Raw genomic sequence first — 26,848 nt, 5'->3', positions numbered from 1 at the left:
AGTCCCTGTTGTTGCATCATTCTTTACTCAAACTAAAATTTAAAAATATACGTTATTTCCTAGGATAAATCAGATTAATTCCAATGACAGAAATATCTATGACTGTTTTATCAATAAGAATCTAGTCTCAAATTTTGGCATGATTTATTAGTACTGGGATGAATATCTGTGCCAGTATTACAGAGTTATAAGGTGAAAATTAAGCTTCTCTTAACAGGAGATTTTAAATTGAAATGAATTTTTGGCCATGAAGAGATATTTGGAAAATCACATTAATTTACAATTCCTTAGGTTTCAATCTTGGCTGATTGGCAGAATTCCCATGAACTTCAATGGAAAGTTACTGTGCACTTTATTACTTCATAGACACTAGAAATGCTATTTTTGTTATTCAGATTTTAATATTCTGCCTTCATTTTTTTAACAGTCTCACTTACCAAGGTTTGAGTTACTAAGGAAATCGTATGAGAAAATTAATACAAAATCTTTCTTCTCAGGTGCAATAGTAAGCCTTTTAAAAAAAAAAAGTTTATTCAAATTACATCTCCACAAAAAAAAATGTCAAAAACACCCAGAAAAACCAAACCAAACTGAACCAAACCAAACCAAAACAAAACAAAAGAACATACACCAAACTAATAAAAAAAAAACAGCCCAGATATCCACAGTCTATTTTAATCCTAGTCTACATTGCTACATTTTAAAAATGAATTATTTTAATATCAATGAAATGGTGTGAGCTGCTAGGCCCACAGACTATGTCTGTATCATAACCTAAATAAAACCATCATAGGATTGTGTTCTGCCCTGGGTTTGTCCATACAGCTTGTCTCCCCCGACACAATTTTGTTCCACGCCATGTAACAGTCTTCCATACAAAGCTTCTAAACAGTTCAGGATCTCTTCCCAACGGGTAGCATGGATGAAGGCAGCTTGTTTCTGCAAAAGAGTAAGGAAAACTCAGCTTTGGGGGTAGGAGCTGTGTCCTGCCTTTGCTTTCTGGGCCAAGGAATTGGCATTGGTCCATCTTAATTATTAACAAAGACTGACTCACTAAGGCTCTATTTGCAAGTGCTTTGAAGTCAGTGCAAACATTTTGCTGACTTCAGTGGCTTTAGATGGTCTTACTGAGAGCACAGATTTGTACATACTTATTTTCCCACGCATACACTGGTCATTTTTTTCAGAAAATAACACATAGACATAGGGCAGATATCGCAGCCAAAATCTTTAAATTCCTTAAGGATGGAATCCAAAGCTGCAGCCAGACAGAATGATAAATTTGTATTCCTAAATACAAAAGTAGAAACTATTATGAATAGTCATTACAGATTTTAAAAGCAATGTTTATAGCCATAGCCCTCTGTATGCCTCAGGTTCTGCAATACCTACTAGTATTACCCTCTCCATCTCAGTAACAGGAAACAGCTGTATGGGCTCCTATCAACTAGTAAAAACAATTGGACATTTGCAGAGCTTGTCAACCCCTTCCTAATTTCTACAGCCACATAAAAAATCATGACTCGAAAGCTTCCGTTCTCCACCTGTGGCATTTAAAATAACAACAGCAATTGCATAAATGCCTCAACATCAACTAATACTGATGCTCCAGTGAACTACATAAGAAAGCAAATAATACAATTAATTTTATATACTTGGGAACATAATTTTGAATTTAAACACAAGAGTTATGGCACTTAAATAATTTTAAGTATTCCAAAGTCTGTATAATTTTGTTTTGAAGTTGGTAAAGAGAAAGTATGTAGCTTTGTAGGTGAGTAGAAGGTTGTTGCAGCAGGAAGTGAAGAAAGAGAGAGAGATGAAACTTCTGTACCCTGGAAAGTGTGCTTGAACAGTCTAGGGCAGATGGATGAATATGCCTAACTCAAGCACCGCTGGGAACTAATTTAGCTAACCAGGGTTAGCATCTAGTCATCAACATTAACTTTCAAAGCTAATGTCCCTTAGAGTCCAGTAGGGCAACACGTTTTTTTTCAGGCCAACAGGAGAGTCCAGCAATTATATTGCAACTTTTTTCTCTCAGTTACAACTGGCAATTTTCTTCACCATTCTTAATGTTAGAAATTTTTATCAAGGTCTTCAACTCTGCTTACGTATAGAAGAAATCAATAGGAAATCAACATTTCTGAAGTTAGTTCCATTTAGATTCAGAAGCCTTAATTTCTGATCAGCATAATTTTAATATATATAATCAGAATTAATATATACGCATATATATATTTGTAAAGATTGGTGTTTGGAAAATAATTCTGTAGTGAACCAATAAACTTCTGTAGAAAGTGTCAGGGCTACAGGAGTGTAAGTACACAGAGTTCTTTTTATATTCCCATTCACTAAGTGTACATATTGATTTAATATTTAATATAATATTAACAAAGTACTGTAATATAAAGGTGTATTGAATTTTTCTGTCACCTGGCTGTGACTATTTAAAATGCATTTTCAAGGATATGAGAAAGCCTTTGAGATTTGTGGCCAGGCAGCAGATTGCACATTACTTGTGCATAGGGTCAGAACATCTGCCAAAACTGAGGCTGCACACTACTGACCTGGGTTGTCCACTACACCTTTCTGGCCCGGAAGAAGAGTTGGTAGCATTAGGGCACTAGTAGTTCTGAAGTTCTTGGCTTGGAGGCTTGATCTGAATGATAAAAGGTCTCTTTCTGAACATGTGAATTACTTGAAGGCCAGGAAAAAAGACAAACATGTAAGCAATAATGTCCTTGAAATGTGTCTTTGTACTGCTATGCTTTATCTTCACTGTTAAATAGAAGTAGAATTTTAAATCTAGATTTTTCATTGCTCTTTTTTTCCTTTTTTTGCTCTGTTAGATCAATATGCATTCTGTCGCTATGTGATTGATATGTTTGCGCAAGGGGATTTTTATCCAGGTATTTCCTACATCATTGAACTCCTTTCTAATATTCTTCTGTTTCCCTGAGAGTTTCTGCTGCTTTATGTATTAAAAGTGTGTTTTGTATTGTTGAAAGGTCTCACAAGTGCAAGAAAGAGTGTGCAAATAATTTTAATAAAGCATAAGAGCTAATGGCTGTATTATTAAAGCTTTTAATTGTCTGTCTACAATGCATGAGTTAAAATTAAGGTCATGTTAAAAGTAGAGTCAATAGAAGGCTATAGAAATTGCTAAAATTTTCCATGCTTTTTTTGGCTGAGATGCAACAAGAAGTAGCTTTTTGTTAATGATTTTTTTTTTTCCCCACAAACAGCAAGCTTTAACCCCAGAATACTTGAAAAATAGGACTACCATTATTATTCTTAGTATATAAAATATAGCTTATTTACCACTTCTGTGCTATATCTTCCCTCTTCCCACATTTCCATGCTCATCTATTTAAACACAGACATTTAATACTTAGCCAAAAAAACAAGCTAGAGCTACTGATGATGACTGAGAATCACCTCATGCTAAGGAAATCTATGCTAACTTTATTTAATGGATACTCCTCCTTCTGAAATCCAGTGCAGGAGGACATAATTCTAGGAATGATAAGCAAGAAAATTTATGAAGAGAGTAAAAGATAGACTGTTAAAGGACACACTAAGGCTTGCAAACTTTGTTTAGTTCGTTATTTGTTCAAGAAGCTCTCCATCAGTATCATCAGTATTTCTCCAAATTTAATGTGTTTTCTTATCTCTACCTTGTGGTTTACATCATTTCTTGACATGTCCAGGTCCAGCCAGAGCTGGGAAATCTGAAGGATGTAGCTGAAAAAACAGACTCTTAAAATGGGGAAAGGGAAGGCACAGGTTTTTTTGGAGGGAAAATGATCTAGCTTGAAAATATGGAGGGAGAGGGTTTGTATAATCTGTTCTCAAAGAATGACATAGAGAAATAGGGGGTTCCATTAAAAGAGAGGAAAATATTATATCACCTCTAGAACTTTTAAAGATAGCCAGTTCTAAATGAGTGGACTGTTCTAGGCTCAGAGTGGGAGAAAGATTAGCAAAACCTCCTAGAGACCTTGAGTTATGCTTAGATTTGCAAAATAACCCACTGTACCAGATGCGAGTCACCCAGTCACTGGCTTTACACAGCTGTACTCTTAATAAATCACAACACAAAGACTTGCACGGAGCTCTTCAAGATCTGTTATAGTTCTTCTGACATTTACAAGCAACTTTTCCTAGATGGCTCCCTGGGCTGTTTGACACTTTCAAGGCAGAGAAGACATGCTGTGGAAAGAGAGTTTTGGAGGAGGTTGCTTTTCAGTTTTGACCTTTCCAGTGACAAGTAAACTGGGAAGACGGTGAAAGGGAGATAGAGAGTGAAGTCTATAGTGACTTGAATTTCAGAATATAAAAGACATGCATGTCTGCTCTTGCCTCCTAATTTCTGCCTTGTGCCATTTCGGTGTGCAGTGACAGAGCTATGCTGAGAAACTACAGGTTAAACATATTGGAACAAATATTTGATAGCCATTGGACTGTCAGTGGGCCTTACAGGTAAACAACAAGAGTGACAGCTTGAGACCGTAAAAAGCGGAAATAAGTCATTAAGCAGCTTAAATCATCTGGTTTGTAGGTGAAAAGGAAGATGACATCCCCTTAACCTAGAATCTCCAAAGATCCGCCAGTGGCTCCACCAGTAAAGCAACTTTTTGACCTATTAAGTAATTTGTCAACACCTGAAGTTAAATGCTGTGAGTGATTGTTGTGGTGGTGCCCGATGTATATTTGTGAGAGGTAAAATAAAGCATTGTCTTCAAAACAAGCTTTAGGCAACTTGCAGTCCATGAAAGGCAATGCAGACTCATCCAAATGGTGTCTCTGAGAAGCAAGATAAAGGCCAGTAATGCCCAGTTTACTCAAAGTTTTGTAATGTTACTGAGGTCTTATTTTTTAAAAAATTGTTGAAATGTATGTGAATTGTACACAGTCAATTCATAGGAAGCCATCAACGGGTATTCTTTTGAATTCTTTGAGAATTCCTACTAAGCTGCTTCATGAAGCATTAGCTGGTTTTCTTGTTTCGCTGCCCAGCATTTGTCCCTGATACTGACTAGTTTCATGCAGATCCTCCTGATAATCACAATGGTTATATCATTATCAATTAACTTCTGAGACTTCTATTTTATTTTTTGTATAAGTGTCTGAGGTTCTCAACCATTGACAGTAGATATCACTGGAGTTTTAGCCATAAACTCAGACATATTTCACTAGACTAGAATTTTGTTTTCTATAAGAATAACAGGACTGCCAGAGTTACTGTCCTGGATTCTACTGAGACACAGACAGATAGCCTTCTTGAGCTCTACTGTATGCAGTATAAAATAATAAAAATTCTGATTTTATCTGATGAAGAAAGGAGCTTGAAAATATTTTTTACTTTCTGTCTAACATGCATGTCATAGGTGGCAGTTTCTCAGAGGGACTGCTAAACCACCTTTCCTCCAAGTGATAGATTTTCTGATCTTATTTATCTCTGGACTACAGTTTCTTGGCTAAGTATGGGCAGTACTGTCCAACATCAACAAATGGCTCTGTCCAGATTCCTTTGTACCCCTTTTGACTCCCTGGAAATGAATAATTAATAAGTATTCCTTCTGAGCTTAATTTTCTAAGTTTTACTTCTAAAACATTAAAATCTAAAGAGAAAAATCTGTGTTTTAACAGATGCTGTGTTTCTGAGTGGCACCTCTATTCTTTATGGCACTGGTATTTCTGAGGTCCAAGATAGCCTTTCTGATACAGAATACCACTGTCCCTAGAGAATCCTTAGAGAGCTTTAAATACTCACCTATGTGGATGGATTTCAGGGATACTAGTCTGTCAGTCTTTTAGCATGTAAGCATGTGCTTCTCTAAGTTAATGATAACTGCTCTATTTTATTCCCTCTGTGCCATACTCCTGTTTTATCATTCCTCCCCTGCTTTCACTGCAATGTTTTCCAGCTGTCTTTACATTTATATTTCCTGAACTAATCTGGCAGATCAAGAACTTGTTGCAAAGAAATGTCTTTTTTTTAAAAATGTAGCTACTGAAAGTGGATTTTTGTGTGTCTGCTTTTTTTTGCGTGCTCACCTCAGCATGTGGTTGTGCATGCTGCATATTGCTGGATGAAGAGTGATAAGCATCTCTTGGATATTTGTTTGTAATATAGCACCCTGTTTCCCACAGGCATTCTGTATATTTACGGTCAGATTTCTTTTTTTCATTTTAATCACTTTGAAGTTCATTTTACATGGGTAGTTTTACTGTATTCTAGTTTTGTTTAAAAAACTTGCATTTCACAGTACACTGGACTCACTACGAGATGTTCTTTACAGTTACCTAATTGACAACAAAGACAGTGGGAGCATAGACATGGTCTAATTGTCAGCTGAGCCTATCTAAAATCTTTGCACTGAAGCACCCCGTTACCCTAAGGAGCTTATACTACAAAGTGGCTGTTTCCAATAGTAACTAGACTGCAAAGGAATGTGGTCGTACTATTCCCTTTCATTAATTTACTCTCATATGTTTCTTGTGTATTTCCATGTCAGGATCTAAAAGCCAAAGCGACATAGATGACTTTGCTAATCTTATTCTGTTGAAAGAATACTTGCCTTAGAGAAATTCATTGAAGTTTCTGGCATGTTTACATGACACAAATATGTCATTAGGGTAAAATATTCATTCCACCTTCTCATTAAAAAATCATCAAAGCCTCAACCTTTGCACATATGCTCATGAAAAATAAAAAAAATCTGTATGGCAATCACAGACACTTCAAGAAATTCAGGGAAGTTGTAGCGAGAGACCATAGAGAAACCTACGGTCTGGTTAGTCCCAGAAAGAAGTGACAGACATGAATGTCATTCATGTCTACAACTTTCTTCCAAGGTTTGTCTCTTCTCTTCCTTTGTCAGGAAACATTCAGTCAAAGAGCAGGGATCATAGTTATTATGCAATATGGTAAGAGAATTCCAAGACATTGTCTGTATGATACTTGCCATTTAATATAAAAAAAGATTTTAGAGATACCGGTATAAAAATGCAACAATATTGCAAGATCATGGAGTGTATTGCTGCAGAAAAACAGAGCATTAAGTGCCTGATTTTGAAAGTAAAAATACCTGTATTTGCCATGGGTGGGCTGTAGCACTGAAGTTACATGTTTGCCCTCTGTTATCGAGACAGCAAAACACCTCAGACTCTTGAACTACTTTTAAGTGTCACTCCTACTTGATTACACAACTAGAATGTATTGCGAATGTTTCAATAGCAGTGTGTAACCTTTCACCTTACTACATTACATTCACATGAAGACAAATTTGATACCAGTGTAGTTTCTCTGGGGATATGTTTGATCCAGTGCAATAAAAAAAATACATAATTCAGAATACATATGAAAGTAATGAGTTATTTCCTTCTTGTTTGGAGAAATTCAGCATGAAAAACTGTGGAGTGAGTTATCGACTCTCACATTTAAGAGAGAACACTAGAGAATATTATTTTTTCTCCATGAAGAGGTATTTTCTGATGCTACCTACTCAATATCCCTCTCCCCTACAGTAGAAAAGAAACAAAACAGTGAAATGCTGTTTTAGTGAAATGCTAAAAAGAGAGTTTGGGAGCTGTGATACTTTTTCAGTTTTATGTTTTAAACAGGACAGGTACCTAATAACTAACACGTGTGCTGCCCTCTGAGGGCAGTACTGTACCCCAAAATTTGCAGAGGCTCATTTGGATTCATCTTCAGACTTGATAGTTAGTTGTACATCAGTTTACAGAAAAGTTGTTCATACGACGAAACACTTGTCAACATTTTTGTTTCTGCTGATAACATAAATGGAGATGATTAAAAGCAGAAGCATTGATTTCTCTAGTTGTCTGAAAGAAAAGAAGTAATGAAGAGTTATTATAAATATATGTATAAGAAACTGAAAATTAAATTTTAATTATTGAAAAATTTCTAATTAATTTATTAATGTGTCATTCTTGAAATAGATTTAGCTCTCATTTGGAATCTTAGTATTGCTTTTTTACATTTCTATCCAGTTATGTAAAACTATGAGAAGGCTTTCACTGATGTCAGTTCAGCAAAGTTCTTGTGTATGAGTCCTTTCTCACCCCAAAACTGTGTCTATTCGGTCAAACTCTGATCTCTTAATGAAGACGTTATCAGCACACAGTCCTGATGTCATCCCACAGAGGCAAAACAGCTATTCATTATTCCCTGTTTTTATCATCTCACTGTGAATCAGAGCCAGATGCTAGCACACAAAGCTGCATCTGCCAACACTCCTATGGCACTTTACAGTAATTTTGCCAAAAAAAAAAAATTCAAATGATTTTCACTCTCTCAGAAGCAGCTACCCAGGCAATGTATGCTATTCTGCTTCTGTAGAGATGAACAGGTCTCTTTCCTTGATAGTTTACTGCAAGCCACTCTGAGGGGTCTGACTTATGTGACACAAAAGGAAGCTAAAACCTTTGTTGATGTAAATAAGTCTGACTATCTGATTTTAATGGAAATAAACCAATCTGTGAAGCCAGAGAGACTAGACTAACAAAAGAATTATCACAATTGTATTATATTTCATTACTACTATTCATTTCATAAGCATTTCATACACCTCAGTAATCAAGTTTCAAAATCAAGGGTCATTTCAAAAGATTCATTAACAAGGTCTGATAAAAAGCTTGTTGCATTGTGAAGGATCATCAAAACACTCAACTACTTTAGTTTCGACAAGTAATGCATTTAGAAAGTAAAAGCAAAAGTTAAATGCCAAAAGAATGAGCTAATAATAGCAAAGTAGTTTCATATTAGAAAGGTTAAAAAAGTTTAAGCAATGACCTTGTAAAATAGTTACTACATTTAATGACTCGCTGTCATCATTGATTTCCAGTTAGAATTACAACAAATACTGATGGCATTTCAAATAGGTTAAAAAATGGAAGCATTATAGAGATACACAACCCTTCTTCAGTACTCAATATCATTGTCAGGAGTGAATTCAATATGAAAAATATTTGCACAAAGTTATTTAAGTCAAAAATAGTTTTATCCATATTTTTGAGTCATAGTTGGCAAGGAAACAACTCAGAAACCTAAAAACCATTAATTCCAAATGTCAGCCTGTAAGAACATATGTTTCTTTCTTAGAGCGTCAATGGCTTAGAGTATGGGGAAAACACAGTTCCCAAAAAGAGCGAGCCTCTTTTTCAAGCCAAGGTTTATTAGCTCTTAAATATCAGTATATTTCAAAAGAACCCAGATAATAATTATGTGTATTTCAGATTTTGCTGATAGTATTTCTATTTGGAACATACATTGGATTAGTTATTTAAAGAAACAGGGTACAATTTTCTATAGAGCTGAGATTGCATCATAAGCAATAATTGTAGAAAAGACTTTCATTGAAGGCAGGTACACACAGCTCTGCCAAACTTCAACTGGTAGGGTTCAAAACTTGCAATGACAGATTGTTCTAGTAAAGATGATTAGTTTAGCAAAATGTTTCAGCCATTTACAACACTTAGACAGACATTTTGTGTTGACCATTTAAAAAATTGTCTCTTTCAGTCCTTCACTTTCAAACGTTCTAGGTGTTCCTAAACTAGCAAAAAGTGGGACTTGTTAAAAGGCTTGACTTATTTGCGTCAGAGGTTGGAACACCTGCATACCTGTTAGTAAATAGTATAGTCAAAAAGAGTTTAGAATTGTCTACATGGTCCCATGCATATGTACCTTTTGGTTCTGTCATTTTCTAATATTAGAGAGCAAGCTTGACCTGTAGAAAGATTTTGATGCTGTAACACTGAGCACTAAAAAAAAATCTATATTTTAAACACTTATAAACCTAATAGTCACTGACGACCTTAAACAATTGCTTAATCTCCTTACACAATGCCTGGCAAACTATAAAGGAATTGCTTAAGCCAATCAAGCCACTCAGCTACATCTTAAATGCTAATCATTTCATTAAACTAGGAATCTTACATGGATTGTAAGCGAACACCTGTCTTTGACAAGACGTGATAACCCACAATTTTCTCCTTCAGTTAGTTGTATAAACTCAGGTTATATATGTCTAAAGTATATATATTTCTAAAATTATAGGTGAGGTAATGAATCCATTACCTTTAGAATGTACTCCTGAAACTGTCTTATGGATGTTAACTACCATACAATTAATCTTTCACAACTTTAATAGAAAGGAAAATAGCTGAGATCTATACAAATATGTTTTTAAACACCTCTTGAATACACTAAAACATCATGAAGAAGGAAAAAAGTATAGTGAAGGACTTCCAGTTTTCTTCTGAATTTTCCATTAACAAGGCAAACTCTATTGCTTCACTGTGGGACTCAGAGAGGATATGTTCACTGTCCAAATATAAATTCTCTGTTGGCTCTGTTGTAAAATCATGAAGCTCAGTTTGAACAACAGAAACAGTACAGAACCACCATACCACATAGGCAAGAATAGCGTAGTCAGGACCTACAAATGCTTTGATAAGATATGTTCCATCACAAAATATTTCCAACTTGGCAATAATTCTTCACTATTTCTGCTGTGAAAACATGCAATGCAGAGTGTTCAGTTGTGACCTAAGCAGTATGTTCTGTCCTTGACTTCCTTACGTCCACTTCCTTCCACATCCAGTCAGCAGCCACTATGACAGTTAGCTGTGGCTCTTTCCACTGTTCTCTGTTCAGACACTTCTTTCTTTTGTCATCCACTTTCTTTCTGCATTAATCTGTTTGGTCAAAAAAGACATATAGCTAGAGTGAGTCAAGATTGATTTATTTTTGTCTATCAGGAACTCTGTTCTTCCCTCTGGTACTTCACTTTCCTGCCTTATTTCACTTAGTACTTCAATATGGTCGGTATTATCTTACTTGCTCTGTTCAGCCTGGGGAAGAGGGGCATATCATGGCAATTTACTGCTTCCTCATAAGGGAAGGTGGAGGAGCTGGTGCTGATCTCTTCTGTCTGGTGACCAGTGATAGGACCCAAGGAAAGGGCAGGAGGAGGTGCCAGAGGAGGTTTAAGTTGGATGTTAGGAAAAGGTTCTTCACTCAGAGGGTGATGGAGCACTGGAACAGGCTCCTGAGGAGAGCAGTCATGGCACCAAGCCTGACAATATTCAATAAACATTTGGACAATACATTCAGACCCATGAAGAAAATTTTGGGGTTGTCTTATGCAGGCATGGGAGTTGGACTTAATAATCCTCGTGGATCACTTCCAGCTCAGGTCATTCTTTGATTCTGTGATCTGACAGAGTAAACAGCACATAATGTTCAAAAGGCATTGGAAGTCCACAAACTTTAAACCCAAACAATGCTTTTTATCTTTTTCTTTAGTTAAGTTTGACAACAAAATCCTTTCTCCTTATGTGATATTCATTTATATAATTGCTGGAGATTTGGGGAACACTGTTACTAGGTAGCAGTTATGGTATGAAAATCACACACGGCTCCTGATTTTAGTCCTGGAAAATTTTTGGTGGAATGCAGCTTCATCTTTATGTAGAACTGCAAAATGAGATGTCTGCAATTTGTTTCACCTTACTTAGATATCTAAAAGTTAATGCCAAACTTTAACCTTTAGTTGTCTTTATAGCCAATGGCATGAAATGGAGGCCTCCAGAGGACAATTTCATGGTAAGAAAAATGCCTAAGATAAAGATGAATCAGTCTTTGAAGGCACCGATTTCTTTCCTTTGACTATAAATGGATCCCTTGGGTGACTTATCCAGATTTAACTGTCTAAAAGTTAACTTTTAAATGTCTGAGATAGAGCCTACATTCATTGAGGAAGTATGCTAAAAATGTGCAGCAAAGGTTTTGCTCAAATGACAACATGAAAATACAAGTTTTCTACAAGATTTCAAATGGTATCATCAGGAGCCACTGTTAGTTCAGCCAAGAAACCAGCAGCGCCACTCTGAAAAGTATAAATATTAATAATAGCATTCCTACAGCATTTTGGCAGTGAGAGGAGAGGAAAAGGAAGAATTGTAAAGGGAAATATTTTCTTGAATTAATATAGAGGGCATTTGCTGTCCAAATGTGCCAAACAGAACAATTTTAAATAATTCTAATATCAGAACAAGGTCCCAGTTATTACAGCTTCCAATTTCATGGAATTTAAACTTTGGAATTTTTAATTGCTCTATGCTTACAATATGCAAGATTTTTCAGAAAATTTCTATTATATTCATTTATATGCAGAATTGAAAGGTATGGCAAGTTAAGTCAGTTTCCCAAATAACACAAAGGACCCCTTGAGCACAAGGCTTGGAAAACATGGCAATGACTTCCAGGACTCTCTGTCTTAAAAGCAAGCTCTTTATAGAAAGAAGGAACTTTTCTGGGAGAAGGAAAGGAGAAGAAGAATAGAAATCGCCAAATTGTGGTTGGTTTAAAGTAATCACTAACTCCAGTAATCTGAGGGGGAGGGGGTGTCCATTATTTCTCGTAAGTTAGTAGCCAATACCACTGCACTATTGGGCTCAACTCCTGATATTTGATCTAATAAAATCTCTCTGTTCTTTTCCTTCTAACTTCAAACTGCATTATTGAATTTCCAACTTCAGAAATATGGTTATAGATTCATTCTCTTACGTGATTGTCAAGTACAGATGAGACAAGTAACATAATCATTAACCTCTTGTTGCCCTCATTCTGACAAAAATATTCAGAGAGGTAGAAAACTTCTTAGCTTGTGATCACAGCTATTTGGATTCCAGTGGACTTCCTTTGATTTCTATATTAAATATATTCATTATCTACACATCAACTGTGAGAGATTATAGCATCTGTAATTTGATTTTATCAATGCTAGGTTGTTTTTGTTTAGCAAGACTTGGCATATGCACTCTTTCTTGAAGACAACATAAAGTTTAAACATTTTTGATGCAATGTCTAGATAGCTTTTCTGACTTTAGAATTGAATATTTTTGAGATGTAATTGGGCTAATGACATTTGAAATGATGCTATGTACAGATACACCAAATACAAATAACTCATAAATTATTGAGCAGTGATCCCATGGCATATTCAGAATCTATTGTTTTACATCATAACAGCTTATCAGCCCCCTCCATTCTGTTTAATTGTTAGTGGCAAGTATTTAATTGCAATGTTTTTCTTTCTCAGATTTTATTGTCTTCCTGTGGATACCTCATATTGTGAAAAATATGCATCTATACAAACTCCTGATATTTATATAAATTATGCTAGGAATCACTGTATGTAATACCAATTTATTAAAGGTTATTTGGGGAGAGTTAGGAAGACCAAATACGTCTTTTCATTCTGCAATCTGCTTTTACAGTCCCTTTGCATTCCAGTATGTAGCAATACCTATAATAATCCATTATTTTTGCACAATAACCCATCATTTTCACTGTCCTAGGACTTGCTTCTTTGAGATCCATCTTTAAAGTTTCTAATCATAACATGTAGGCTTATTTATGCCTGCTAAATGCACGTGATAAGTAATGGGAGGAAGTGGAGGTAATTCAGTTCTATTTTCAAATTTTCAATTACATTTTCTTTTAATGTCAGGAAAGACAGTGTAAATTCTTACTTAATATGTAATGACATAACTGTTAAAACTTAAGTTTTAACTCCTTAATGGCTTCAATCTTCTGAACACTTTAAATAGAACACCTTTCATAAGATATAGATTGAGCTAAAGAAGTATTTTGGAGCTGCAATGGGGTAAAATCTCTGGAAAAGAATTCTCAACAGATATATTGCTGTGAGTGGATTTAACTGTGCAGCTCTGTAGCGCAGCTAAGAGTTATTGCGTACACTTCTGGTGGGGACCAATAGCATGGACAGCAAAAAAAAGAATAAAATCATTCATATCTCTACCCAGGCCTGCCTAACTTCTACACTTGATATGCACATTCGCATTGTGTGAGGTGCAAAGCCACAGGAAAAGAAAAAAAAAAAATCAAAAAAATTCCCAGCTGTGACTTTAATTGAGTTTGGTGTTTGAGTGAAAACATACTGACAAACTGATGTTCACACAACCTCCTGGAATCTGTGCCAATGGAATATCATACCTGTTCAGTTACCAAATCAAGTAGGGCTAGAATAAGCATTTTCTGTTCAGAAACATCATTAAATAAATATATATATATTTGTGTATATATGTGCATATGTACACAGATTCTCATTTGTGCACATATTTGGTATACATTATAAAGGTATATATGTATATAAATGTTTATAAGAATGTATTATCTAAAACAATGGATGAACTCAAATCTCCACACATTAAAAATAGAAAACTATCAAGTTGCTGCTGCTTTCTGTTTCATGCCTTGTGAAGGGAAATTTAATCCTTATCCCTACTCCATTCAAAAGAGCATTTAGATTGTCGGTCTGTGTCCTTTCTTCCTACACCTTCACTGTTAACCTGCTGATCCTTGCTTTTAGCCTCGTAGATTTATGGCCTCCCAAGGCTGTTAGGTTATTTATAACAGGTTTGGTTTTGTAGCCTGTGCGTTGTGGGAGGAGTATCTCTAAATGATATGCTTTATAATAAAGTTAGACACTACGTAGAGGTCCAATATTATCTGTGATATTTTTAATGTATTTTAAACCAACGTGGACCAGATAGATAGATTTGGGTTTTTCTGTGTAACCTCTCCTTTCCTTCTCTTATGCATTGCAGTAGTAACTAACTGATAGCCAGTGTAACAGAATATGAAAATTTGAAATATTATGTTGATACCGGTAATCACTGTGTACATCGTAACAGTGTTTTCCCCCAGGAAACAGCAAGGTCTTGTAAAATGAGAGTTTCACTGTGTGTTGAGCTATTATCCCCTTAATAGAAAGCCAGATCCTGAGTGTAAGTGAAATACAGAAATATATGTTGGCTACCAGGATAGACATCTTTAAAAGCCTCATTTTATTATCCATTCATTCCATTTGCCACTAACTAAAACTGAGTTCCTAAAAGGTCATTAAGCACCTGCTTAAACTACCTTTTTCCATGTGACATAATTTTGTTATCACTTTCAAGACTTGTGGGCAACATCTAGATTAGTAAATCAAGTAACTCAACTGTTCTCTGAATGTGATTCCTTCTGCCATAGGGTGATCTTCATCCATTATACTTCTACAAGGTCAAAATGGGCTGTCTGCATCCTGGCTGTCTGTTGGGAGTGGTTCTTGTCCCTTGCTAACTCCTGAACTGAGCCAAGGACTTGTCTGAGACATTACCACTTCATACAGGTCAAAATTGTTGAATGCTATTTAAAAAATATCATTTTTAAAATAGCGTAGTTGCAGGGTATGTGTGTCTGAATTGCAGAGACCATTCATGGGCACCATTTAATTTACTACTGTACATAAAAACATCATGCTATGATATGTTCCTTGGGAAGGAACCTCTATTTCAATTCATTCCTTCCATAAAATGAGCTTTTGCGTTGCTCAAAATAGTTACACAGTCTCACCTCTTGATCGTCACCTATCCTTTCTTAATGAAAAAGCAATTTGCTCATAGTTTTTCAGGCATACAGGCATAAGCAGAGAAACCCTTCCTTAGAATAGTGACAGTCTAGTATTGAAGAGCAATGACTAATAACTGGGGAGGCTCATCTTTAACTTCAAGCAACTTAGACGTCAAAATTGGAAGCCTAGACGAAATGATGGGCCTCCATTAAGATTTCAGTCCTCTAAAAGCACAGTTGGCAGTCTTACCTGATCCATGTCTTGTTCCAAGTTTCATGAAACATTTGATTCGCGTTTACTTTTCATAGAAAATGACTCTGCAAAGAGCACACTTTATTTTAATTATTTCTGCTATCATTAGGGAAAGATGTCACATCGGGGCAGAATAAGATTTATATGAAGACATTTTGCTGTGCTTTTTGAAAGATGTTCTAACAACATTGCTTTATGTAATGGCAATATTTATCACTGTATCCAACTGGATTATTCAGCCATTTACACAGTCTTTAGTTGTTTTAGAACAATAATAATAACTTTTTCAGAAGTGCTTTCATTATTCTATGATCTTTTGATTTAGAAAGATAAATTTAGAGATTTTATCTATGTCAGTTAAGGTCACTACAGACAAATTGAACTGGACAGATCAGGGAAGAAAGAAAGCTCACACGATTTGCTGTTATCATAAGAAATCAATTTATCCGCAATGCTTGGACATGACACTTTTGACACATATATAAAGACACTGCATGATTGAGAAAAGTAAGGTAATTAAAGTTTGTCTTGTATTCCTCATCATGAAACATAAAATCTAAAATATACATAAACCAAGTCAGAATTGATTTCTTCATGATATCTCGAGAGAATTAAGAAACACTGATGACAGAACCTACACAGAGCGTGAGGACTGTAAGTTATTTTCAAGGAAGAATTCGTGTTATCATCTCATGTTTTAAACCATTTACTCATCTTTGCAGCGTATTTCTTTCCTTTCAGGAGTGGAAGGAGTTATTCCTGTCTTAACATAGAACTTTTTCTCTTGCTGCACACATTGCAATGAGCTTAAAGTAAAAACACTTCACTATTTCAGTTTCCATCGGCTGTAATTTGTTGTCAGATAGTTGCTTGCAATATCTTATATCAAGGAGGTACCTGTAGAACAACTGCATGGACAGATTAGTCAAAGAAACATATGCATGTTTTTGTGTTTGCAGTTACACCTTTTGGTGTAATCAAATCCTAATTAAAAAAAAATCAAGTCAAATGAAACTTTTCAGCTTATCTCATCTCATAGTAGAAAAACAAAGTCTACATTTGAAATATGAAGCAAATAAATATGAAGACATTAAATTTCAGTGGTCTTCTGTGGCTACATTTTTAAAGCAGTGAGATAACCATGTGTCCAATAACAGTAGTAGTAATCTGGATAATGACTTTTCATGATTCATGGACTGATCTGATTGACCACTTGGACCATTAAAGACATCCTGCTTTCCTCCTATTTACATCATGGATATGTGTTCAACTGGCCACTGCTGGAATCGAGATAGTAGACACAATTAATCTGATCTGCTGAAGCCAATTCCTCATTTCTATTTATGAGTTCTCTGTTCTGCAGAAAACCACTGTGCTTTATAACTTACAGAGGAGAGAAAAAGGAAGAGAAAAGAAACATGACTTAGGATATCCCCTTTAACATATTTCATCAAAAGACTGAATAAAATATTTATTCAGCTACTGTCCTTCGTATTCCCATCAAAGTGAATAGAGAGACATTTAATAACATATAGAAACATTAAAGAATCTTTTTATCAGAGTCGATGGGAACCTGCTCAGAACAAACATTCTGGCCTGAGGGAAAGTTTTTGATCTACGAAACTTAAGCTGTTGGTACTTAAATCACTCTCATATTGTATCATGTGGTCAATTTGGATGAAATAAATGATTTGCTTAAAACTTGTAAAACTATAAAATAGAACTTGACAAGTCATTAGCAATAAGTGGTATTGCAGTGGCATTATACCAACTAACACTGGTGCTACAAAAAACTTAGAAAAGCTACAAAAAAATTAGAAAACTGGTGCTACAGCAAAGAACAGGAAGATAATGGTGCCAGCCTGTACTTTGACCTGAAGGTCTTAGTTCATTGCCCCACACATTAGATACCACACTGCAGTCCAAATTAATGACTATCCCTCTTCTTTAATGGTCTGCTCAACATTCTGAGCCACTGCCTTTTATCATCTTTCATACAAAACAATTAGTTAAAGTTATAAAATTTATTGCTTTCTCTAGGGATAAACGTGACCTAGTTTAGGCAAAAACAAAGAAAAAAGAAAAACAACAACCAAAACTAGTGGAAAGAATAAGATTATTTACCCATCCTTCATTAAGTTTTATATTGCTTTAGCTTTCATTTTGAACTAGGATTTCAGTTATTCAGTCAATGAAGTTATGTATGTTGACAGATGTTATGGGTATAGCTTTTGTACTTGTGTTGGAGGCAAATGGTATTCAGCTTCTTGTTAGCTCAGTTTGCAATTTAAGAGTTGGGGTTTTTTTGAGACATTGAGTGTTTGGAATATCATGGCTAAACACTTGGATTCCTGAAGCTTGTCTACCATTTGTTTTAAGTCTAGAGTCATTATAGGATGAGATTTGTAAATATCCACTTGTGTTTACTGCCAAGACAGGAAATATATGGAAAATCTAAAATTTTTACTGTTGTTGCACAGCACATTCAATGCATTGATTTTGTCAATGTGTCAACATTTTGCCAGCAATTCAGGCATCTGAGTCAAGTTTGAGGAGTACCATGCCCATATTTCACACAAATTACCAGCTGAATCAAACTACATGCTTGCAAATTATTTACCTGCAATCATACATATGCTGATGAGATGCGATAACATTAAGACCATGGTGCTCAAATCCCACTGCTATCTTCAAGATAATGTTTTTCTCATGCATTCCTCGTGAGTACAAATACCTTTGTAAAATGAGAGGGGTAAGTATGATACTGCAGTTTCCAAGGCTCATTAAGGTCTTAATTTCTCTTCAGAGCCTATCACCAAACATGAGGCATGGCTTTAAATTTCTGGTGTGGAGCTGGAACTGAGATTTAACAGGCTGATTGCATGTGGACTCTGGTGCAATGAATGTATGCTGGTGCATATAACTGAATCGATATTGTATTTAACCGATTAATTTTATTTCACAGGTCACAATAAATTGCGCTTCTGATATGACAATGACATGATTGCTACTGAGCATAAATACCAGAGAAAGAAATTAGAAGGAAATATGGAGTTTGCAATCAGTAATATAAGTACAATAGATGTGTTTATGAATCTTTGGGGAAATGAAAAAAAAATATTTTGGATAAAATGTGGAATCTGCACATAGGCTAAAAGAGTACAGAAAGTGCCAGTTCAATGTTATGAGAGAGTACAGTTCAACACTTTGAGAGAGCAGAAGTGTTTCAGTCAGTACCTGGAGTCAGAACCTTGTCAGTGTTTACAGTGCATGACCTGGTTAGTCTGGGCTAATTAAGAATAATCCTTATGGATGAGAAACATAATAATTTTTGCTAGTGTCTCAAGAAGTTCATAGTAAGTGGACTTGGGGGAACAACTGAAGATCATTTGTTTGACAGAAGAAAATAAGCTTTTACTGTAGAAGAGGAACCATGAATATGTAACCTTATTATCACAGTATTACTCTTCAGAGTTTTTCAGTCTAATGAAGAAAAATAGAACTGTAAGCAGTTCAGCATATGCTTGAGTTACTTGGACTTCATTGATTTGAAATGTGTCTCTTAAAAATAAATTATTTGTTGAGAAATACATTTTCTTTCTATGGTGTCTGAAAGATAATAGCTTTTATGCACAGTGTAATATTTTAAACATGAGCAACTCTGAAGGGAGCTCGAGCTCCCAGTGAATCTGCTCAGTCCTTTTTTTAATACATTTTCTATTCTTTTTAATCTGTATTCTCATGTGCAGGACATAAGGAAATGGTACCACCTCGTCTTCTTCTAGAACATAGTCCAAGAAAGAAACCAGCAGATATTGAAGGCAAGTTTGAGTTTTTTCCTTATTTACTGACTTCTACTCATTAACTTGACTCTGTGTTCTAATGGATTTTGTTTATAAATATAACGTATATCATAAAACTCATCAAATTATTAGGTTATGAATGGTGCAGTCATATTTGCATGACTTAAACATTCCCTGTAATAGTCCTACAGATGGCTCAGGGGATTTCCTGAGTGAAATAGATTACAAGAGCGAGGCTCAATCTGTAAAATGCGTTAGATGGTGCTCATCCACAAGTTAGCATCTAACTGTAAACATAAGCATTATCCTCTTAATATATTTTGGATTACTCTTTCAGCTATTGTTATTCAGTAATGTTTCTGTGCATTACCTTCAGTAATGAACATAATTCTTCTGGCTTTGCATTTATCAACCTTACTCATATTGTTAAAACCATTGAAAGAAAAATACAAAGTCAGATTTTGCCTTCAGAAGGTGAAAATATAACCTCTGCAATTGAATTATATTGTTTACAGTCTGATCATATAAGTTCAATGGTTGAAATATGCATTTTAATTTCAAAATGGACTATAACCAATGACTTAAAACTACTAGTGCAATATACATTCTCTACACCATACTATTTAATAGTACAAAACACAAGTCTTTTCATATAATTATAAAGCAATTTTCATATAATAGTTTGCAGTCATTCAGTCACACCATGACACTTGCTAATCTTTCTCGTAGAGGTCCTAGTTCTGTGTTATCCAGAAAGCAATTGTAATGTAAGAGAAAAACAGATGAGATGGCAGCAGAATAAGTAACGTGAGCCACGAGATTTGCCTGCATCTGGAAAAGGAATGTGAGAGTTACATTTTGGCACAATTTATAGACCAAACAAAGAGTTAAATTAATTAGGTATTTCTGTAATGTAATTACTGTAAATCTGGATGTTTGGAGAAAAATAGTTGGGTGATGACTTCTCTCTTTCCCCCAAATCTCTTTTACTTCAGATGAATATTTTTATATAAGCACACAGCTTAAAGGCATATAAAACTATGGTCGTTGTGACACAAGATAGTATACAAATAGATTTGCAGTCCTGCTTATTTCAGGACAATGTTTGAACCCTGCTTATCAGCAAAAAGAAGTCCCTTCAATGTTAAATACTGCTAACCACAATGGGAAAAAAAAGGCATAATGGAAAAAGACTGCTACATTTGTTGAGCGATAAACTTAATCTTTAAATGTAACTGTTATGCAACATGAACTAGCTTCAAATTAACATTAAGTTCTTGATTTTCAAAATCATGAGGAGCATGCAATTACTGCAATTGCACATGGAAATGACTATTAATGACCAGTTACACATTTGTGTGTTTCATTAGCTCATTTATGCATGCAATTGAGGTAATTGTAAATGTAAATTAGACACCCATTTGGCAAACAAATTGGGGGGCAGATTATCTGTTCAGAATCATGCAACTAAATTCTTTTTAAGGCTCAAAGCTAGTCACTAGGATACAATACTAATCATGCAAGAGTTTGGGATTAAATGAAGAAGGAAGAATTACTTGCAAAGTGTTTTGGTGAAAAGTTGTTACATTGCACTGTTGTGTGGTTTACACACATGAGAAAATAGGAACCAGTACTCTTAGGAACCCTAAACTCTGAAGCTTTATTTCAGTGCTGGGGGAAATAATTAAGTAATTCATAGGAATATTTGGCAAAATGTTAGAAGGGGAAAGGAAGAGTAGGCAGAGAAAAGTAAATCCCTGAAAAAGCTGAAGACAGGTGTCTACGACTTCTTAATGATTATGTACTTTTATGACTGGTACATCACTAAATATCACTGATCAGATGAAGTCAACCAGTTGAAACAAAAGATTGTTGTTATCATAAATATAGTTGAAGATAATACAGAAAATTCTCAGAATAGGAAACAAGTAGAAGAATTTGTTAATTGAGAAATGTACTTTATATAGTATAGAAGGACTGGTCCAGCCTTTGACAGAAGCAACCAAATCTGAAGAGGTGAAATTGTAGGAAGTAACAGAACAATTGTCGCAGAGAATAATTATGGAACTAATCTATCCAGACCCTAGGCTTTCCAACTCAGTGGTAATCAGACACTAGATACAAAACCATGCAGCTGAGAATACTTTATTCTTTTTCTAGATAGACACAGTTTTGTCATTGCCCTGTTTCGCTGCTGCCTTCTTAGGCCATCTTCAACCATTCTTGCTTCTGATAAAGTGAAAATAATGGGAGCATATGTGTCAGATGTCTCGACTGTATTTAAATGACCTGACACTTTCAAATAGAAAGCTTTTCCTGGATGATATCCAATGCTCAGTGGAAACTATGCTCTGCTGAACTTGTGAGGTTTTAGAAAACCAGCATATTGTTATTTTATATTAAATGTCCACCTTTCTCTTCTTGTCATTGTCATTTTCTTTTCCTTCACCTCCACAGTAAATCTTTTAGAAAAGATCTGATTATGTAAGTCAATCCCAACTTGTACACTCTGTTCTAGTAGTATGCAATAAATTACATTGAAGGGTGTGCATTGAACATTTCAGATGTTTCCTCGCTGGAAAGAAAAATGCTTTGTACTCATCTGGTCAGCAGGGATAAAAACAGATCATTGCTCTCCTATTTCATGGAGGCTTGACTCTTTTCATAAAGTACTACTGTCTTGAGATCTTATATACAAAGTTCAATGAAGAATTTGAGCTTAACAGAGAAAAAACAGAGAATAACAAAACAAAAGATCCTGTAACAATAAACAAGAGAAAGTGGGAAAAGGAATTTATGAAGAGAAGGATGTCGATACATAATGTCTACTTGTGTTCCAAGTTTGGAAATCTTGTTCGGCAAACCATGAAGTAAAATAACTAATTTTAAATTCTTTATCTTATCTCTTCGAGGAACTTTCACGGAAGTAGTGCTCTCACCCTGGCTGACACGCTGATGCTGCCATCTAGGGAGGATGCTGATGCTGGCTGTAATTTGAACAGATCTGTACTCCGTGGCTATATGCACTTTAATATGCTTCTTCCTTGACTGCAGCCTTCTCTACTTTCTTTAACTCTAGTTTTCTTGTATTTTGTTATGCACTGACATTCTAAAACCACTCTGCGGTGTAGATCGATGCTCTGTGAACCTGTCTCTGAGGCCTTTACTTTTTTGCTCAGCTCACGTAGCTTTTAGCTTCCACCATTTCCCCATTCACCTGAGAAGGACTCTTCTTTCTGATAGTCCTTCCATGTTATGCTCTCTGACACGGTAGGGTATTCCCTCAGGAAGATGCTGCAGGTAGACAAGGAATCTGAAACTAATCTCAGAAGCTTGTTTAGTTATTAGCAAGGCTTCATATTAATTCTTTCAGAATAGCATGCTTTGCTTTCTTAGAAGATGACAGCACCTTTGTGAGAAGTCTGCATCAAAATCTTTCTCACAGTGGAAGGCATCTTAATGCATATTGTGTGTGAACTGAAACAGACATTATGCTTTATACCACTTCGAAGAACGCTGTATCACAAAAGTACCTTAAACAACATTGTGTCTGAGTGTGATTTTCCAGGTTATATTGTTGTAGAAGTCTGTGCTTGTATTTTTGAGTGGGAGAGCATTTATCACGGAAGAGTTGTCAACATAACTGTTCTGATCTGTTAATGGATTGGGACAGGCTCTGAAATATATCTTCCTTTGAATTGAAGTATATTAGCTGTTCTTTACCATCTCATTGGTATTTGTGATATTAAATGAGGTTAAAAAAGAGAATAATTTAAAATATCTGTAATGTATTCTGAGCATCACTGACAAAAAAAAAACCCAAACATATTATCTCTAGGTCACTCTGAATCCTTTAATTGCAGATTTCGCAAAATGCGGTAGAGTGAGTTGCTGAGAAACACGTTTAACTTCCTCCAGAACTCCTGCAGAGGCTAAATTGGCATTGTATTAGCAATCTGCAACTATCATTTTTGCTGTATAGAATGCACACGATCTGACTATCTTAAGAAGAATTTTTAGCCTATAACTCAGTTCATGAATATAACATTAGGGGATATAACCAGGAGTATCTAAATTACTAAAGTCAATACACATTTTAACAGAGCTTCCTTGATGTATAGAAATGTATAAATCTTGTACAAATCAATCTGCCTCAGTACAGTCTGTCAATGGACTTCTCTTCACTACAAAGATTATTCTATAAAAAACTTTTTTCTTGTGTTCTATAAAATCAATTACCTTTAAAAAAGACCTTCTAGTGAAAGACAGTGGTTCAAGCTACAACAGAAAATGAAGAATTCTTATATTTTCTCACAATTTAGAACATTTTATTAATACTGACATCATTTGTGGATAAATTTTCTGATAAATTTTGATCCAAGGGAGAATAAAAAGAAATAAGAAAAATGTTTCTATCATAAATATCCTAGTTCAATGGGTAGGTTTTAATTTAGTTTATTAGAAGAAACTGTTAAGGTAGCTTTAACAAGTTACTGTATAGACAATATAAAAACAAGGGTTTTTTTGAGAAATATGGACCCTACATCTCCATGAATCTGTACTGAAGACACTAAAACCATTGAAGAAATTTGCAGAAGGTTTCAAAGTGAGTTTAATGATTTACATTAGACACTTAAACAGTAAACTGATGTTTACTATGATAAATGTTTACTATGATGTTTTAGCTATGATAAAAAAATTCCTGAATCTTCCCTGTTTCAGAAAGCCCTTGACATTTTACTTAATGACATGTGGCTTTTATGTACCACTTTTATTCTAACATAAGACAGAAAAAAATAAACAGGCATTTGGATAAAAAAGCTTACTAGTAAGTAGAAAAATTATATATGAAGTTATTTATGTTTTGATTAGACATATTACTGTTATCTCATTGTTATTATTAATAATAAGAATACAATTAAAGTATTAGATTACACATTGTGAAATATTCACTAAAATCTACCCAGTAAAATAAACCTGAATAATTCTGAAGATCATTTTAACTTTTGAAACTGTTTTTTAACTGTTACAGGTAAGCAATAATCTTTTGCATGTGTTTGAACCGCAATACTTACTTGAATTAAGGTTCTTTGGGCTTTCAGAGGCTGAAATTCCATGTTTCTTTGAACACAAAAGGGAAAGTCTTGAAGAAGAGGTCCTGCAGAGCCTGGTCATCCCATTTTCCTAAACCTCAGACATTCTTGCTCAAACCATAAAAAGCATCCTCAAACCCCTTTCTGGCACTGATAACACAATTGGTACTGCTACTGATTCATGTTTCTTAGTAGGAATTTCAGTCACACGGAGGGGGAAGGCTAACTCTGTTGCCTTAGCTGTGTTGGTTTAGCTTTTGCTAGCAAAGGTCACACCGTAAGTAGTCATTGTTCCTCTTGGTATTTAATTCTCCATCCTAATCGTATGGCTTGCTGTTGACTGTTCTCCAATGGCAATGGAGTTTCTATTCCTGGTCTTATCATGGAATGGCATGCCCTCTCCTTTTTACCTTGACATTCATACTCTGGCTTCTTTAGACTGGTATTTGTACTGTTTTCCTCCCCACTGCGTTGTTTAGAGAGGACAACACATGGTTTCATGCTATTAACAAACAGATTTGGTGCTTAATTCAACAGTCATGAAAAAGGTGCCTATAATCACTACAGGAAGAAAGGAGTGGAATTTACATGGGTCACAAGAAACACTAGGAATTTCAAGGATGGTATTGCTATTATATACTTTGTTCAGGTCTCAAAAATAATCAATCTTCAATACTGCCAAATAGTATTTCGGATTGGGATTTGAAAACAGTTAAGCAGTTTCCAAAAGCAAAATCAGGCTGGAGAGATTGCTTAGGACTTCAGGGTGTACTATATCTCCAACGGCCTGTGTTCCCCATTAGCCTCTCACTTGCTCAATACAAAGACAAATTGCTTTGCATTAGTCTGCTGAAATGAAATGTCACAGTTTAAACAGAGCTTTGCCAAAAATGTACTTAATTTTGGTCTAAGCCCCCACCTGTAGGTTAGAGAGAGTATATGTGCATGAACACACATATGTGAGTTTGTGTGTGAAAAGAAGCAATTTTAAGAACTTTAAGCAACTTTAGACTGATACCTAGGTTTTTAGTTAATATTTAGGTTTCTTTGTTCCTTTTCTACTTTCCAGCAGTTCGGCTGAGACAAGATAGAATTATTTCTCATAGAGATAATAACTGTACCAATAAGGGCATGCTTACTCCAGAAAGGGATTTTTTTTCCAAAGAGGAAGCTGAGGTCAATTTTTACTTAAAATTTAAGTTTAACTTTAAAAGTATGAGTCTTCTGACATCCTAAACTAAGCAGAAATATTTCCTTGCATTTTTTTTAGTTTCTCCAAAATATTTGTAATCCTGAAGGGACTTGATTTTCTAAATATTTTGTTCAGAATCAAAAATGCAATTAACGTTGTCCGTCCCCACTCTAAGCAATATGCAAAGGGGAAAGAAAGGTCATCAAAAACTTAAAGGTAGTTGAGTAATTTCAATATTTCAAAGGATATCCCATTGAAATCAAGAGCAACACTTTCATTGATTTCAGCAGTAAAAAGATTTCAGTCATCATTTAAAACAAAGGAAAGACAACCATGATCTCATCAAAATTAATGAAGAAATACAATTTTAAAACTGTCACTTGGGGTTTTTTGGAATAGTATTTTTAAATTATGCCAGTGAAAGCATGCTTGTAAAAAGATGAAATTACGTTTTGTCTAGAGTTAAGTTATTGCACTCAGTCAGAATTATCACTTCTCAGATAAAGCCAAATTAATGTTTGTTTTGTTATGTATTGTGTGTGCGTATACACACATCTCTGCTGTTCCTCACTTCTGTCAGGACCAGAATCATCAGGCAAGAAAAGCTTTTGTAGTATTTCACAAAACCAGGCAATACCCAAAGTCTCTCATAAGAACTTTTCTCCTGAGATTTCCTGACAACAGTTTTAGATAAATGCAGATAAGCCTTGTATAAGTACCTGAGCTTATACAGGCATATCTTAGAAGGCATATCTGAACCAAAATATCTCCAGACTTCTGGCATTCAGTCCAACTAGCTAGTGTTTGTTATATGCATTCCTCCACAAGAAGGTACTGGTGTCTGTATTTTGCTGCCCTCCTTACCTCAGTGTCTTGGAGGTGGAATGAGCTGAGAAGTCCTTCCAGAGTCAGTATCACTGTAACTACATGGAGCATGGAGCATCTGGAGCATTATGGATAAGAAAGTCTCAGAACACCTTCCTCTTCCAGTTCCTGGGCAGCATTCCCATGACACTATGACCAGTAACTCACGCGCATCTCTAAATTTAG

The 26,848-nt window shown here is 35.2% G+C and overlaps 1 protein-coding gene and 1 long non-coding RNA gene across 16 annotated transcripts in view; one reads left to right on the top strand and one right to left on the bottom strand.

The window, feature by feature from the left end:
• TRDN (triadin) overlaps nt 1-20,343 on the top strand; it is a 107,108-nt gene extending 86,765 nt beyond the window's left edge. For all 6 annotated transcript variants that reach the window (XM_054061943.1, XM_054061947.1, XM_054061944.1 and 3 more), the window contains 2 exons: nt 2,853-2,912; nt 19,460-20,343. In XM_054061943.1, the coding sequence (XP_053917918.1) occupies nt 2,853-2,912; nt 19,460-19,575 (176 nt within the window). In that variant the 3' untranslated portion in view covers nt 19,576-20,343. The remainder of the gene's footprint in view (nt 1-2,852; nt 2,913-19,459) is intronic.
• On the bottom strand, nt 510-26,848 carry LOC128851662 (uncharacterized). 10 transcript variants are annotated; one of them, XR_008449063.1, is made up of 5 exons: nt 24,589-25,599; nt 15,708-15,775; nt 9,719-11,252; nt 7,642-7,854; nt 510-939 (listed from the first exon to the last, which is right to left on the bottom strand). It is a non-coding gene; the product is annotated as an uncharacterized LOC128851662 (long non-coding RNA). The 10 variants fall into 10 exon arrangements; XR_008449067.1 differs by lacking the exons at nt 510-939; nt 7,642-7,854 and adding exons at nt 18,331-18,444; nt 26,663-26,848 and having other exon boundaries at nt 7,861-11,252; nt 24,589-24,634; XR_008449068.1 differs by lacking the exons at nt 510-939; nt 7,642-7,854; nt 24,589-25,599 and adding exons at nt 18,331-18,444; nt 26,663-26,848 and having other exon boundaries at nt 7,861-11,252.

Source organism: Cuculus canorus, chromosome 3 (genome assembly GCF_017976375.1).
Source record: "Cuculus canorus isolate bCucCan1 chromosome 3, bCucCan1.pri, whole genome shotgun sequence".
NCBI lineage: Eukaryota > Metazoa > Chordata > Aves > Cuculiformes > Cuculidae > Cuculus > Cuculus canorus.
The sequence above is the reverse complement of the archived record's forward strand: the minus strand, read 5'-3'. Positions and strand labels throughout refer to the sequence as shown.